At 17.3% G+C, this 16,294-nt stretch overlaps 3 protein-coding genes across 3 annotated transcripts in view, besides 22 other annotated features; all 3 read right to left on the bottom strand. All coding sequences in view use genetic code 6, as the record gives it.

The window, feature by feature from the left end:
• Window positions 1-108: 108 nt before the first annotated feature.
• Window positions 109-148: a microsatellite.
• A 1,492-nt stretch (window positions 149-1,640) lies between these two features.
• Window positions 1,641-1,719: a microsatellite.
• IMG5_205740 (hypothetical protein) lies at window positions 1,705-4,150 on the bottom strand (the record flags this gene model as incomplete). Its single annotated transcript, XM_004023729.1, has 2 exons — window positions 2,155-4,150; window positions 1,705-1,734 (listed from the first exon to the last, which is right to left on the bottom strand). The coding sequence occupies exons 1-2, from the start codon at window positions 4,141-4,143 to the stop codon at window positions 1,705-1,707; spliced, it is 2,019 nt and encodes a 672-aa protein (XP_004023778.1). The 5' UTR covers window positions 4,144-4,150.
• Window positions 4,151-4,995: 845 nt separating this feature from the next.
• Window positions 4,996-5,055: a microsatellite.
• A 389-nt stretch (window positions 5,056-5,444) lies between these two features.
• Window positions 5,445-5,478: a microsatellite.
• Window positions 5,446-5,478: a microsatellite.
• A 4,484-nt stretch (window positions 5,479-9,962) lies between these two features.
• Window positions 9,963-10,028: a microsatellite.
• A 748-nt stretch (window positions 10,029-10,776) lies between these two features.
• Window positions 10,777-10,811: a microsatellite.
• A 172-nt stretch (window positions 10,812-10,983) lies between these two features.
• Window positions 10,984-11,028: a microsatellite.
• Window positions 11,029-11,173: 145 nt separating this feature from the next.
• Window positions 11,174-11,201: a microsatellite.
• Window positions 11,202-11,618: 417 nt separating this feature from the next.
• Window positions 11,619-11,667: a microsatellite.
• Window positions 11,668-12,474: 807 nt separating this feature from the next.
• IMG5_205730 (TRM5 tRNA methyltransferase 5, putative) lies at window positions 12,475-14,066 on the bottom strand (the record flags this gene model as incomplete). The annotated part of the gene is made up of 3 exons (XM_004023728.1): window positions 12,475-13,240; window positions 13,294-13,595; window positions 13,662-14,066. 3 exons carry the CDS (start codon window positions 14,064-14,066, stop codon window positions 12,475-12,477), a joined length of 1,473 nt encoding a protein of 490 aa, XP_004023777.1.
• A 59-nt stretch (window positions 14,067-14,125) lies between these two features.
• Window positions 14,126-14,175: a microsatellite.
• A 33-nt stretch (window positions 14,176-14,208) lies between these two features.
• Window positions 14,209-14,268: a microsatellite.
• Window positions 14,269-14,498: 230 nt separating this feature from the next.
• Window positions 14,499-14,558: a microsatellite.
• Window positions 14,517-14,562: a microsatellite.
• A 97-nt stretch (window positions 14,563-14,659) lies between these two features.
• Window positions 14,660-14,802: a microsatellite.
• Window positions 14,701-14,806: a microsatellite.
• Window positions 14,701-14,809: a microsatellite.
• Window positions 14,704-14,763: a microsatellite.
• Window positions 14,709-14,809: a microsatellite.
• Window positions 14,735-14,802: a microsatellite.
• Window positions 14,738-14,788: a microsatellite.
• Window positions 14,810-14,866: 57 nt separating the features above from the next.
• IMG5_205720 (zinc finger lsd1 subclass family protein, putative) overlaps window positions 14,867-16,294 on the bottom strand; it is a gene marked incomplete at both ends in the record, with an annotated part of 3,297 nt that continues 1,869 nt past the window's right edge. Inside the window, one exon of the mRNA XM_004023727.1 lies at window positions 14,867-16,294. This exon is cut by the window's right edge and continues 1,869 nt beyond it. Coding sequence (XP_004023776.1) covers window positions 14,867-16,294 — 1,428 coding nt within the window.
• Window positions 14,980-15,018: a microsatellite.

The following is a 16,294-nucleotide window of genomic DNA, read 5'->3' as shown; positions in this document are numbered from 1 at the left end:
AATTCATTACTTTAAATATTTGCTTTTTTTCCTTAATTAAAAATAATTATTTGATTTTTTTATTTTCTTAGTTCATCATCTAATTATAAATTAGTATTTTATTATAAAATCAATTATTTTTATATTTTATCAATTTATGTTTTATATTCATTTACTTTAACCTTATGTTTTATTATATATATTTTTTTTTTTAAATGATTAAAAATTACTTTATATTATATAAATTCTTTTTATAAATTTTAAATAAATTCAGCCATATATATGTTATCTTTAATGACTTAATCTAATTCTACTTTTACATTTTTTTAGGAAGTTTATTTTTCTTTTTCTTATAAATTAAGCAATCTTTTACATTCTTAAGTTAAAACGTCGACTTAAATTTATAATTCTTATTATTTTGTAGTATTTGTTTATCTTTTGAAATTTTCTATTTCAATTTTTATTTAAATAAGTTCATTTTCTTTAATTTTCAATTGTTTTTTTAATTAAATTTTTAAAAAGTTCTAATTTTTTTTTGTTAATTGTATTTTTTTTTACATATATTAATAAAAAGAATTATGTTTATATATATATATATATAACTAATAGGTTTATTTTTATTAAAATTTTGTTTTTCTATAAAAAACACTTCTTTGATGCAATTCGAATATATTTTTTTCTGGTCTGTTTCACTTATTATTTTTTCTAATCTATCAATTTCTTTCTTTATTATTTTTTTATTATTTTTAAAAAAATGATAATATATTTAGTTAAATATTTTTATTTATCAAAAAAAAAAAAGAAGAAAAATACTTGTAAATTAATACATCTTGTTTTTAATTATATATTTTATTCTTCTAACTCATTTAATTTTTATTTTTATTAAAAATTTATTTATTGAAGTTATTCCTTAAATAAAATATTTTTTTTTTTTTTTTTTTATTATATACCTTATCATTAATTACTATTTAATTACTAGGAAGTATACTTTTGACAGACTTAGGACGTTATAATTACATTTATTATCTGTTAAATTTATTTATTTGAGTAGTTAAAGTACTTTTAAAATTAATATTGTTTTAATTATAAAGAGAATCCTAAGTATTTCTATATTATTAATTATTATGAAACTCATTCTATTTTTTTATTTTTTTGTAAAAACAAAGAGAAAATTTTAGATTTTAGGTTTACTTTTTAAGAATCTAAACTTAATTTTTTCTGAATTAAATATTTTTAATGATTCATTTTATTTTTTTTTTGAATAAAAAACAATATATTAAATTTTATTTTTTTATAATAATTAATAAAATTTAAAATAAAGTAAATTTATAGTTTAAAAAGTAAAAAATTAAACACTCTTAGATTAATTTGAAAATAAATACTTATTATTTATTTATTAATTATTGTTTTTTTTTCTTAAAAAAAATAATAATTAAAATTTCGTTAATTATTTTATTTTACTAAAAAATAAAAGTTAAATATACCGTTAAAAAATAAAAAAAATAACCAAATTTTTTTTTATAAAAAAATATTTAATTAATTTATTTTATTTTTAATTTTAGAATAAAGTTAAAAATTCTAAAATAAAAATAAAATTTTAACATATTTATTTTATAAGAATCTATAAAAGAATTAAATTTTATACATTCATCTTTTACCCAATATATAATATTATATAATATATTATATATATATATATATATATATATATATATATATATATATTCATATATATATATAAATGTTTTTTAAATACTTTTTTTAAAATATAATAATAAAAATAAAACATCAAACTTTAATTTCTTAATCTAATTAATCATTAATTACTTATTATTTTTTAACAGAATTATTTCTATTAAATAATTTAACAAAAACTGGCAAAAGTAAAGATTCAAATACTATATTAATAAATAAATTAACAAGTATAATTCCCAAAATAATCCACCTAAAACTATAAGGCATTTCTGATTATAAATCTCCTTTATCATTTTTGACCACATAAACAATTTCGAAAAATTCAGTAAAACCATCAAAATCTTAAAATATTATAAAGAGGGAAAATCCAATAATAAAGACTAAGAAAACAAAGAAAGGAAAATTTGTATAAAATTTCTTTTTATGCTTAGAATCAATTGAATAAGCTATAACCATAAAAATATATTAGAAATTAGTTACCCAATATAAAGCTGTAGAATCATAACAACCACTTAAATTATCATAATTAATTTCTCCGTCAGAATCTTTATTAATATCTAAGGTATTCATATACCAAGATTATTTTACTAAAATTCCTATAGTAAAAAGCTAAACACCTAATTAAATAGCACTTTAACCAATAATCGAGATAATTACTTCAGCTGAAATAAGCTCACAAGTAGGAGTTTATTTTTTTAATTTTTAGGATGGTTTTCCCATTCCTAAAAGAAAAGATAAAGGCAAAATAATAAATAAATCCCACATCAAAAATTATTTATCAGCAGGAAAGCTTTACTAATAATACAAAATAGTTGTAGTAAAACATTAAATAATACTATATAAGGCCATATATTTAAAACATTCAAAAGAAGTTTACAAAGAAGCCCTTCCTTCTCTTAAAAGACGATGTACACAAGCAATATTTTACACTTTGGAAGTGAAAGGAGCGGCTATAGATGTATCTGTATTTGAAAGAGAAATCCCCATATCTGCCTCTTTTAAAGCTCCACAGTCATTTGCACCGTCTCCACACATTCCTGTGAATGTATGCACATTTTCATTTTCCTATTAAATAAAACTTATTAAATTTTATTTTTAATCAGGAGTCATTCTGGCATAAACTTTTGTATTTTTCAAGATGAAACGCCTTAAATTAAAATTGTCTTCGATATATTATTTGAAGAAGGTTCCTGTAACAGTTAATTATTTTCCATCTAACTAATCTAATTTTTTTTCTATTTCAAATTTTTTATTGTTCAAAATACACTCATTATTCAAATATTCCAAAATATTACTTTATTATTCGAATTCGATGATATCGCATTACTTAGCTACATAAGTTGCAGTCAAAGGATTATCACCTGTGACCATTATACTCCTTATATTTTATGAATTCAAAAGATTTATATGATATTTTGTCACATCTTTTAATTCATTCTCAAAAATCAAAAAACCAGCAAAAACATGATTTTTTTCGTAATAATCTCGCTTTTCTCCTTCTTAAAAATTTTAAATTTCTGAAAAGGAAATTCCAATCACTCTGTAACCTGAAAGTGTATATTATTCTAGTACTTCCTTATAATTATGAGGAATAGACTCTTATTTACATTATTAAACTATTTTTTCTGGAGATCCTTTACTAAAAATATATTTATTCCCTTCAAATTCTGCTATTACACTTGCTTTTTGAAGTTCTGCTAAAAATTGAAATCTTTTTAAAATTTAAATTTTTAGCTTTTAAGTATTTTTCTCGACCAAAATTTATCCATTTTATCCACTTTCGGCTATATAAAATCCTGAATATTTAAACATTTCAATATCTAAAGGATCTCCAATTAATTCATTATTGAAATTTTCTATAGTATGGCATGCAGAAATAATAATCCTGTGAATATAATTACCCATTTCTATCAGATTTAAAGCCTCGATTTCCTTTAATTCTTTTTTTTCATAACAAATAATTCTTTTGAAAGAAAGGCCTTCTTCTGTTAAAGTGCCTGTCTTATCAAAACAGACTGTTTTCACTTTTCCACAAGCATTTATTTTAGGAGGATTTATACAGAATATATTTTATTTTTTTAATCTTCTTAAAGAAAAAGATACTCCAAAAGCCAAACAAGTCGGTAAAGCTGGTGGAACAGAAATTGTGATCAGATCTAAAATTCTAATAACAACATCTACAGGTAATATAGCTTATTAGTCTAAAAGTTCAATAAATTTAGGTATTGTGATTAAAAAAGCTATGAGTGCATTAAAACCTAATATAATGATGAATTTCATTGATTACTTTTAGAATGAAAATTAATTAGGCTTCAATGGGAACATTATACTTCTTAATAAATTGCCTTTTAGAGTATCAAATGATGTTCTAATTACAATACATTTAAGTTAATCTAATTATAAAATACGACTGCCTGAATATATTATAGACTATTTATTTTCCTAAAAAAGCTCATCACTGTTTTCCATTAAAGTTTTAATTACTGGAATACTTTCACCTGTCAACATGGCTTCACTTACAATTGCTGAACCTCCAATAACTGCAAAATCGCAAGGAATTATACTATTAGTTTCCAAAAAACATACATCACCAAAAGTCAAATTTTCAGAAGAAACAATTGTTTAGACATTATTTCTTAAAACCTTAATTTAAATTTTTTGATTTTCGCTTAATTTTACAATTTTTCGAATATTTTATTTCGTTTAGAATAATTCGATAATTAAAGAAAAAGTTGCTGAAATCAAAATTACACTTGCATATATATTATATTTTTCAAAATACCATAAAATTACAGAAAAAATCTAAAAAAGATAAAATGGAGTCAATATCTAATCTAAAAATATAGCAAAATAACTTGGTTCAGGTATTTTACTTTCATTTAGTCCATTTTTTTAACTTGAAGTTTTTATTTGAGATGTATTCAAGCCTTCACTGAATTTCTTTAATAGATTATTATTTGTATATTCGCATACTTAATCGCATAATGGAATAAATATGTTATTTTATGCTTTAAATCTAAAATATCTAAAACTGAATGTCTTTATTAATTTATCTTCTACATTTTTTTCTTTGATTTCTTCTATATGTAAACTTTTAGCTGGTCCTATAATGTATACATGTGTCGCATCTTCTATATTTTAGCATACTTTATATAAAATGACTTTTTTCCAATTAGTATTCCATTTAAATAAAAGAAAAAAAATTCCACCAGATAATAAGTAGATTAGAATTTCAAATATAAAATGACACTTTTTTAAATATTGTATTTCTTCGAAAATTCCCTCGGCTTATGTATTCTTATAAAGGATAAAGTTTTTGTTATTTTCAGATTTGCTTTGTGGATTTCGAGATTATGTTTATGGATTTTAGGATTATTTTTGACTTTAGTTTATATTTTAGGTATCTTAGGCTCGAGTAGTATATTCGTTTTGGATTAAGGGAGGATTTGCTTACTAGAATTTTTTTTATACAACTATTGACATTTCTGTACTCATTTGTTTTTAAGTTTTTTTTTTTTTTTATTAATATATATAAATATTAATAAATTATATAATTTTTACTTTTTTTAATATAAACTTGCTTTATTATTATTATATATTAATTATTTTTTATGTATATATATATATAAAAAATATATTTGATATAAAGATTAAATTTTCTATTTATTAAATAATTAAAGTAAAAGTAATATTAAAAATTATAATTTTATTAATTTCAATTGATTATTTTATTTTTTTAGAAATTAGTTTCAATTAAAAAAAAATTATTTTTAAATATATTAAATATATAAATATATTAAATATTTTTATTTTTATTTATATTAAAGCATATAATAATAGAAAAAATATGATATTTTAATCAAAATACGTCTATAAATTTTAAAATTTAAATAGATTATTGTTTATTTATTATTATTTTATATAACTTTTATATTTGTCTTTCCTATTATTTATTTCGTTTTATTTTTTGAAAAAAAATTTTAACTTTTATTTACTTTTCTCAATTATAATTTTTTTTGATTATTTTTGAATTATTTTCTAAATTGTTCCTTATTTATAATCTAATTTTTTTAAAAAATATTTAAATTATTCTTTTAGATTTTCTTTATTAATTTTAATATCTTTATTTCTATTATTTCTTTTAATAGTTCTTTTTATAAACTCTAACTTAAAAACCAAAGTTAAAATATGATTTTTTAAAAATATTGTTTTATGTATTTATTCATTCATAAAAAAGAAGAATTAATTTTATAAAGGAAATATATTTTTTAACCCTTTTTTTATAATTAATTTATACTAAATTTCTATAAAATTTAATATATAACTTAACTTGAAAAAAAATACATATATAAAATTGATAAGATAAATATATATTATTTCAAATATAAATTTTTTAAAAATAATATTTATTTAATACACCATTTACTTTCAAAAAATTAATTAAAAAAATAAATTTCAACTCTTTTTAGAGTTTTTCAAAAAAAAAAAAAAAAATCTATTATAATGTTTCAAACAATATTTTTAATTTTCAAAAATAAATTATTATTTTTTATGATTTTGATAGCTTTCTAAAAATAATTTTATATTAAAATTAGAATTTTAGTTTTTAAATACGCAAGATGCAAACAACCTACAATATAACAATTCCTTTATTCAAATTTAAAACTTAGGTTTATATTTTAAATTCTAATCATTTGTAATCTTAATTAATTTCTTAATCTTCTTACCCATATAAATAAAAATTATTAAATGCTATAGCATTAATAAAATAAAAAAAAAATATATAGTTTATATTCAATCATTTGTGCCAAATAAAAAAAATTAGGTTATTTTTATTTATATTCTAAATTCTAATAAAGAACCTTATTTTTATTTAAAATATAAATAAGGAGTCATTAACAAATCTAATATAAATTATAAAAGAACTAAATATTTTGAATGAAAATAATTAGTTGAATATCTTTTTATATATATAATTATTTATTATTCGTAAAAATTCTGATGTTTTTAATTTTTCTATATAAAAAAAATAATTATGATAGTATAAAAGTAAAGTTTCTAAAAAATAAAACTAAATTAATATAAAATTAATAATAAAAATTAAATTAGTAAATTATATAAATTTAATCTAATTAATTTATTTAATTTTTTCATATAACTAAATTATTAAATGAATCTAAATATTATAATTCATATAATAAATAAATAAATTTTTTTATAGAAACGTTTCTTAATAAATTATAGAAAAAAAAAAAAATAGTTTAAATAAATATATATAGTTAAATGTGTAAAATTATATATATATATTATATTTCTATATATTTTTATATATTTAATATTGAAGCAAAATAATTTTATATAATATATATATAATTATTAATTATAATTTTTATATTATTTTTTCTTTTAAATAAGAAAAATAAAATTAAATAAAAACATATTTATAATATAAATTTAAAATTAATTGATAAAAATAAAATTATATTTACTATTGCATTGCTTATATAAATAATAAAATATACTATTTATATATTTATAATAATTATTGGAATTATTTTTTAATTTTTTTTTTTTTTTTCAAATATAATTATTTATTAAATAATAATATAGAATTACTAATATAAATTATAAATATATTGAAAATTATTTTAATTAAATTTGTATAAAAATTTATTATTTATTTTTTATTCATTATTTTAATATTTTTTTTTTAAAAATAAAAAAGTAAAAATTATTGTTTCCACTAATTTTATTATTTTTTTAATTTAAAAAATACATTTATATATTTCACATAAATATATTAATTATGGTTTTTCATTTCCTTATAATCAAACATAATAGTTATACTAATCTTGAAGAATATCAACTATTATTACTATTATTATAAATTAAATTTTATTTAAATACATAATGCTCACTCAAATAAATGATTATTTATCCGATTAACTTAATAAATAAAAAATCAATTTATATTTTGACAGATTGCAGATCAATAATAAGTTATAATTATTTAGTATTTTATCCAATTCCTTTTTTTTTGATATTTGTAACTAAGTTCCAATTTCAAGAACTATATTTATCAGGATTTTGTAACAGAACCAATGTTATTGTTTTCAAAGAAGACAATTTCAATATTATAATTTATAAAGGGAGAAGAGATACGAAGTGATACTATGTTTGCTATTCATGAATATAAGCGGTTTTTAGCAATTGATGATAATATTGCCCTTATTAGATGTACAAGAGCGGATTATAACTATGTAAATTTAAATTAATTTACCTATTCTGGAAGTAATATTAACGAGTATGTGAGAGTGGAACTATAGAACTATACTCATCTAAGCATTATGTGTCTAGTATATTGAATTATCTGCCTTGGGAATTTTACGATTTGTTTACTTTTAGCAAAATATTAATGATGCCAGATAGTTTAACGATTGTATTTAGAAGTTATTATGATATTTGTCTTATAGTATTTTTATTATTTATGGAAATATTGTATATGATTCAACTTTAAATAGAGTTCCAGTGGTTAAAAAGATAGATTAAGAATATAAAATATTAAACACTTCCTATAACTGATCATAGGTTCCGAAAGTATTTTTTCAAAGACAAGCCATGACAGAGGATGGTGATAATTATTAATATTTATATTCAATTGAAAGAGTTATTTGTAAAGATTCTGAGTATATAATCAGTTGTCTATAATACGTTTAATGTAAAAGTAATGAGATTTTTAAAGGCAATATATGTGCAACATGCCCTAAAAGTACTTTTAAGGAAAATATTAACGATAAAATATGTATGAAAAAATTTATATTATGCATTAATAAAACTAATTGCACTATATGTAAATTAAGATTATTATAAAAATAGTTCAATAAATTTAAACTTTGTTATATTAATTGTAAAACTTACGAACGCAATTTTATAGATTATATATTTACTTTTTATGTTTTTTTTTGTCTAAAATTTTATAATTAAAACACTAATCATGAAACACTAGTCATGTATTGATGCTAGGAATAGTAATTATTATTTAAATACTATTATAATTAAATTGCCTTCATTTAGGGTTCTGCTTATTGCGAAATTTCGAAAAATACTTGCCTAACTTATAACGAAACGAATATACGGAACCTACGAAAAAATGTTATCCGAGTAATATATCATGTACTAATAAACTTCATGTTCTATAAGTATTTAAATTATATTACTAAATATTGTTCGCCTTGATCTGCTAGTTGTAAAACTGTGATGATAATCATTCTACTTTTACATCTTATAGTAAGCAATGATATTTAAATACTGCTAGTAAAATATGTGAAAATTAAGACGCGAACTATTAGACAATAAGCTAAGGTGAAATCCTAAAAGACAAGTGTACGAAATATTTACCTATTATGTTTCTCTCTTAAGACCGAAAATGTATTTTTTTGTTAATAAAATTAATATGGAGAATTTTAAGCTCACATTAATATTGTAACACGGCTTGCCTTACTTTTTTAAATGCCGTTTTGTGTAAAGCATGTAATGTAGAATAGCATAAAACACAAAGAGTGGTTTTGTGAAAAACGTGATAATAATTATGAAACCTGTGAAAACGGTATAGTTAACAATTAATGTGTTACATGCAATAATCCTTAAGTTCTTTTATAAACTAATAATTTTTTTTATAAATTTGATAATAAATAATATCTAGATGTAAATAAAATTTACCAATTATGCAATTCTTCGTTTATTTATTGTTTAAATTCTAATACATGTAATTCTTATGTTGAAGGTAGATATTTGGTACTTCGAAATGTGAATTATGTGACTTAAATTGTAAGACATGCATAGAAAAGGACAAATGCTAATCTTGTGCATAGAATTATTTTTTAAACTAAAATAAATAATGTATATAAGAATGCGATTAATATACTTTTCCAGATTCTAATAGAATTTGTTAACCATGTCCTTCTAATTGTTTAAATTGTAAATAATTTAATGAATGTACAGAATGTTTTTAGGGACTCTGAATTAAAGAAGTTATTTGCTCTGAGAATACTTATTTTGAACAAAATTAATGTAAAACAGAATTTTCTTAAAGAAAATTTAATAATTTGGCAAATAATAGATTCGATTCTTACTATATTACAAGTAAAAATGCACAAAAGCAGCTAATAATAAATAATTGAAATGTGAAAATGGACTTTTTTTAAATGATGACGGTAGATTAAAGAAATAAATATAAAAGTCACATACTACTTTCAAGTTTATTTTAAAGTGTATCTCTTGATTAAAACATATATATATATATATATATATATATATATATATATATATATATATATATATATATATGTATATATTATTTGCGTCTATATTTTGCCGTTTTTTAAATACAGGCTATATTTTTGGAAACAGAAAAGCGAATAATTTCGAAGAAACAGGAAATAAATCTACAATAGCAAAATTTTAAATAAGACAAGCAAATAAACAGATTAAAGTAGAAAAAAGAATATAAGGGAATAAATATTAATACACAAGAATTTATTTTATATAATTTAAAAATAATGTTAACAATTTACTTATAAAAAGCAGACTGACTCAAGTTTTGAATCGGAAGACTTGAAATTATAAATAAAAAAAACATAATTTAAATTTTCGGGATTCACTTCTGTATTAATTATAATAATTAGAGAATTTAGAAAATAATTAAAATGTAAAAAAGAAAAAATAAATTTATATAAATTGTAATAATTTAATTGTCTTAAACATAAATCAATCATTTATTTAATAATTATATTATTATTAAATTGGAAATCATGAAATGCCGTAAATTTTAATTTAGCTGATAAGAATGAATTATTAAAATAAAGAATGAAAATATATTAATATTTCTTATAAGAGAAAAGAAAAGGATTTTTTCTTTATTAAGTCAACTATTAATTTATTTTTTCTTTAAAATAATATCTAATATATATATAATAATTTATATCAATAATTTTTTTTATTAATTATAGAAAATAAATTCCGTGCTTTTTTGTTATAATGATTTTCAAATAAAAAGAAGTAGATAATCATTCTTATAAATTTATATATAGAAATTTAATATAAAAAAAAATCTTTTTTTTAAAAAAATTTTTTGTTAACTTTAAATAATTTTTTTTATTTTTTAGTTAAATAAAAAAGAAAACATTAATTTTATATTATTAATGTAAAATAAAATATGTATATAATAATAATAATTATAATATGTAGAATTAAATTTTTTCAGAGACATCAATAATATGTAAAAAATAAAAGAAATAAATAAAATATATAAAAATATATTTATTAAATAAATTATATTTTTAATAAAATAATTTAACCAAAATATTTTTTTTATTTTTTTGAAAAAAAATATAAATAATAATATAAATTTAATTATCAAAAAAATGCATAATTTTTAAAATTATTATATTATATAAATTTAATTTAAGTTTTTTTGATTTTAAAATAATCATTTTACTTTTATATATATATATATATATATATATATAACCTTTCAATTTATAAACTATTTATATAAAATATTTTTTTAAATATAATATAAATTACATCCTAAAATAAATATTTTCGATTTTTATTTATTTTATATATTTTAATTTTTTTTTTTTAAATAATCATATATCCCTATTAATGTCATTCTTATATTTTTAATTCTTATTCCTTTTAGAAGCATTATCTTTTGCCGAAATTACATCATGGACTGAATGTGTTTTATGATATTCTAATGAATTTCTTCTTGCTGCTTATTTTACTGAATTTTAATTTGATGTTTGTTTTTCACTTGTAGCCTTTATTTTATTATTTGTATTTAAGCAACCCATTTACTAATTTTTTATAATTTTTTTTTTTTATTAGGGAAATTAATTTTTTTTTTTATTATTATACTTATATTAATTGCTTTAATAGTTTTTGAAATTTTATTTTATTTTTTGTTTGAAATTTCTTATTTTATTTTTTTATTCATATATTTGAATAAATAAAATTTTAATAATATTTTCCCTTTTTTAATAAAAATATATAAAAACTTATATTTAAAGCAAAATCAACTAAACATAAATAATTTAAATTTAAAGTAAATTTAATTAATATATTATATTAATTTAAAAGAACTGTTAAAAAAAAATATATAGATTAGAATTTATATAATATAATTATATAATTATATAAATATTTTATACTTTTAGGATTTTTATATTTTTATAAAAAGATAAAAAATCAAATATTATATATAGCATAAATATTATTAAATTTAAATAAAATAAAATAATTTATTTTCTATAATATAATAAAAATAAATATGATATAATTATGAAGAGAAACGAATTTTATGCAAATAATATAAAATAATTAATCCTGCTAAGATAAATTAGAATTTAAAAACTTTAATAATGCCAAAAATACAAAGTTATTAATTAATAGTAAAAATAAAAAATTGTTTCAAGATAAAGTAAAATATATCTAAAATTAATAAAAAGATAAGTATAAAGATCAATTAACGAACACATTTTTATAATAAATAGATATATTTATTTAAAATACTTAATTAAAAAAATATAGCGATAAAATATTTAATAAAAAAATAAAGTCTGTGATTATTATAAATATAAAAGTTTATAATTTAATATTTTGAATGTATTTAATAGATAGCGTATTTAAGAAAAAAATCTAAAATAAAATATACTAACAATAATAAAATTAAAAAAATAATTAATTCAGAATAAAATATTATAAGAAATAATAAAAGTTTATATATAAAATAAACATTCAATTACATTGAAAATAATAAAAAAAGTTATAAACTATCAATAAACTAAAATATAAAATTAAAATTTTAGTATTAAAATATACATATAATAAAACTATTTAATAAATTAAAAAAGAATTTAAAAAAAAAATATTAATAATACATTTATAATTATTTAATTCAATTTTACAATTTAATTTTTTCTTAATAATATCTCCAAAATTACTTACTTTTAAAGGAAGACTTTCATCCTCCCTTTCTGGTTACATATATATATAATTTTCATCAGGTTAATCTTTTGCATCTTCTATGGAAAGCTAAAATGAAATACAAAACATTAATTTTGACGCAGTGACATTTTTAATGACATTAAAATGCTGAATATTTTCTTTTTTAAAAAACCTCAGTTTTTTCTATATTCTTTTTTCCACTAAATTTAAACAATCTTCTCCTTCTGTTTCATTTACGAACCCTGTAGCATGAATAAACGGCAAATTATTTTCATTCCAAATATTCTTATCTCCCTTTATTAGTAATCCTTTGAAAACGTCAAAAAACTCAATATTTAAAACAGGTAAATTCATATAAATATGATCGAAATGCCAAAATTATTCAGGGTATTTTAACTTCTCTTTTCCTAATAATAAATCAACTATTTTTCTTGCATCATTATTAAAACATAAAGTTCTATCTTCTACATGATTATTTTTACGATTTATTAACAAATAATCATAACAAAAAGGATTTAAATCATTACAAATTACATTACAACCTATTTTTGCTGCTCTAATTATATATATATATATATAAATTATTTTTTAGCTTTCTAAAAAAATAACCTTATTGCTAAAGGTCCTACACCACAAAATAAATCTAAAATAGTTTAATTTGGCTTGAAATTTTAAAGAACTCTGTCTCTTTCAGTTATTAATCGACTACACCAATATACTTTTTCGAAATTTAAAGTAAAAATACATTTTCCTTCATTTACTTTGGTTTCTAAATTTGGGTTGCCTGCAAGAATTTCTAATTCTGGAGTTCGATATATATTATGAAGTTTTTCTAATTTATTTACTACTGTTTTTATTGATTTTATTTTTTCGATTAAAACTTATCCGATTAAATATTTGTAAGGAAATTACTTTTTTTTTTTTTTTTTTTCTAAAAAATAAAAAAAGAAAAAAATTTTAATATTTTTATTTTTTACATTTGGTTTTAAATTAAAATGAGCTATATGACCTATAGTTTCAAATCCTGATGGAATTCCGAATTCAAGAGGTATTATTTTTTCTAATATTTCATTAATGGTAAAATCATCAAATTTTAAAGTGAGTTCTTTTTCTAATATTTCTATGTCTGAGTTTTCAGATAAAAAATCTAATAAATTTTTCGGCCAGTCTATTTCTTTTTTTTCCAATTTTAAATTTTAGTCTAAACATATTAATTTATGCTCATTGTTTAAAGGAAGTACCCTTTTAAAACTTTGGCGTTGAAATAAATAAGATTTTAATTTTTAATTTATTTCATATATTTGTTTTGTTTTAACTTTTAAACAACATACTTTAATATTTTCACTAAAATCTTCTTTTATAAATTTATCTTTTGTATACATTATTTTTATATTTAATTATTTTATTTTTTTACATTATAATTAACTTGATTAAAATCTATTATTATTTTTATATTATAATTTATAATATTTTTTTTATATATAATTATAAAAAGCTTTTTATTTTATTAATAGGCAATTAAAAATATTAATAATATAAATTATTATATATTAATTTATATAATTTATTTAAATATTATTTTATTTTAAAATATCTTGAAATTTATTTTTATTCAAAATTTTATTTAATGATTTTTAAAAAGATTAATATTCTTTTATAAAAAGTTTTTTTTATAGTAAATTTAATTTAATAGATGCATTCTATATGCACTGATTTACATTAAATAAATAAAAAAAAATTAATAAAAATATAGATAAATAATTATATTTTTAAAAATAAAATAAAAATAATTTTCTAAAAACATTAATAGATATATATATATATAAATAAAGATATTTATTAATATTTATATTTATATATAAATATATTTATATTTATTAAAAGAAAATTAAAAATTAATATATATAAATTTATTATAAATAAAAAATAATATATATTTAATTAAAATTATAATAAAAATAAATTAAAATAACTCTAAATAATTAAACATTTTTAAAAATTAATAATATTAAATATATAAAAATAAATAAATAAAAATTTAATAAAAAGACAAAATAAAAAATAACAAAATAATAAAAAATAAATCAAAATAAAACAAAAATAAATATAAAAAATAAAAAAAAATTACTATATTCTATTTAATTTATTAAATAAATATTATTATATATAAATATAAATATTATCAATTTTTTTTATTTTTTTTTATTTCATCTATGATATTTTACTAAACAAAAGTATAATTTAAGAAATACTACAATTTATCATTATTTCCTTTTATTTTTCTTACACTTGAACAATAATTTAAAAAAGAAATAATATTTTAAATAAAAATAAAATCAATTATAAAAGCTGACAAATAACAAACAGACCATTTATAATCTTTATTATTATTAATTATTTTACACTATTTAAAAATAAACAAAATAAAGAACATTAAAAAAATGACTATAAAAAACAATTTAGAAACTATATAACTACTACAGTTTAAAAAATTTAATTTTTCAATAATTTTTTTCAAACATCCTTTAATCAATATACACATCAAAACTAAAATACCCATTATAAAATAACCAAAAATAAATTAATAAAAACAAATTAGCATAATTAAGCATTATTTAAAATACAATAGTAGAACTTTAAGTACAGAGTTTGGTGAATTGCCTTATAACATATACATTTCCAAAAATTCATTCGCAATAATTGTAAAATATATTTTCTAGTCATAATTATTATAATCAGGATTTATATTAATTTAGATAAGTGTATTTATACTGTTTCTTTAATTATTAGGTTCATTAACTTTTATAACAGTTGAACCATTTTGATCATTCATAATTTTTTATTGAGTTTATTATTTGTTATAATTTTAATATCCAATCATATCTATTTCAGGACTAATTTAAGTTTAATTGGTAAAATATTTTTTTTTTGTTGAATTCATATCATTTTTATTATTCTTTTTTGCGTTTACTGTTTATTTTTTTTATTTTATTTAATTTGCTTTTTGAATTTCTTATTTGGAACTTTACCTTTTGTTTTCATTACTTATTATATCTTCTACCACAACCTGATTTTCTACGTTTTTTGTTTAAGTTTTTGCTTATTTGGGTTTACATTCTGTTTTTCCTAAATTTTTTGACCTATTATCTAAGAAATGGCAAATTATACACGCTATGAATGTATATATAGTAATTATGAGATATATTTTAAATATTAACTTACTAGTAGCATATGTTTCTTATACTTATTACATACATTTACCATCATCATTCAAAATAAGTCCATATTCGCATTCTAAACATTTATTTGCTTCTGTGCATTTTTTGCATGTAACATGGCAAGGATCACATCTATTATTCATCGAATTTTTAAATTTTTTTTTAGAACATTCTGTTTTACATTAATTTTATTCAAAATAAGTATTTCCAGAGCAAACAACTTCTTTAATGCAGAGTCTATTAGATAAATAAAATCCCTAAAAACATCTTGTACATTCATTAGATTATTTACAATTTAAACAATTAGAAGGACATGGTTAACAAATTCCATTAGAATCTCGAAACTTTTATTTATCACATTCTTATATACATTATTTATTTTAGTTAAAAAA

The sequence above is a fragment of the Ichthyophthirius multifiliis genome, assembly GCF_000220395.1.
Source record: "Ichthyophthirius multifiliis unplaced genomic scaffold scaff_1120509251445, whole genome shotgun sequence".
Classification (NCBI taxonomy): domain Eukaryota; phylum Ciliophora; class Oligohymenophorea; order Hymenostomatida; genus Ichthyophthirius; species Ichthyophthirius multifiliis.
This window is presented reverse-complemented; position numbering and strand designations above follow the sequence as displayed.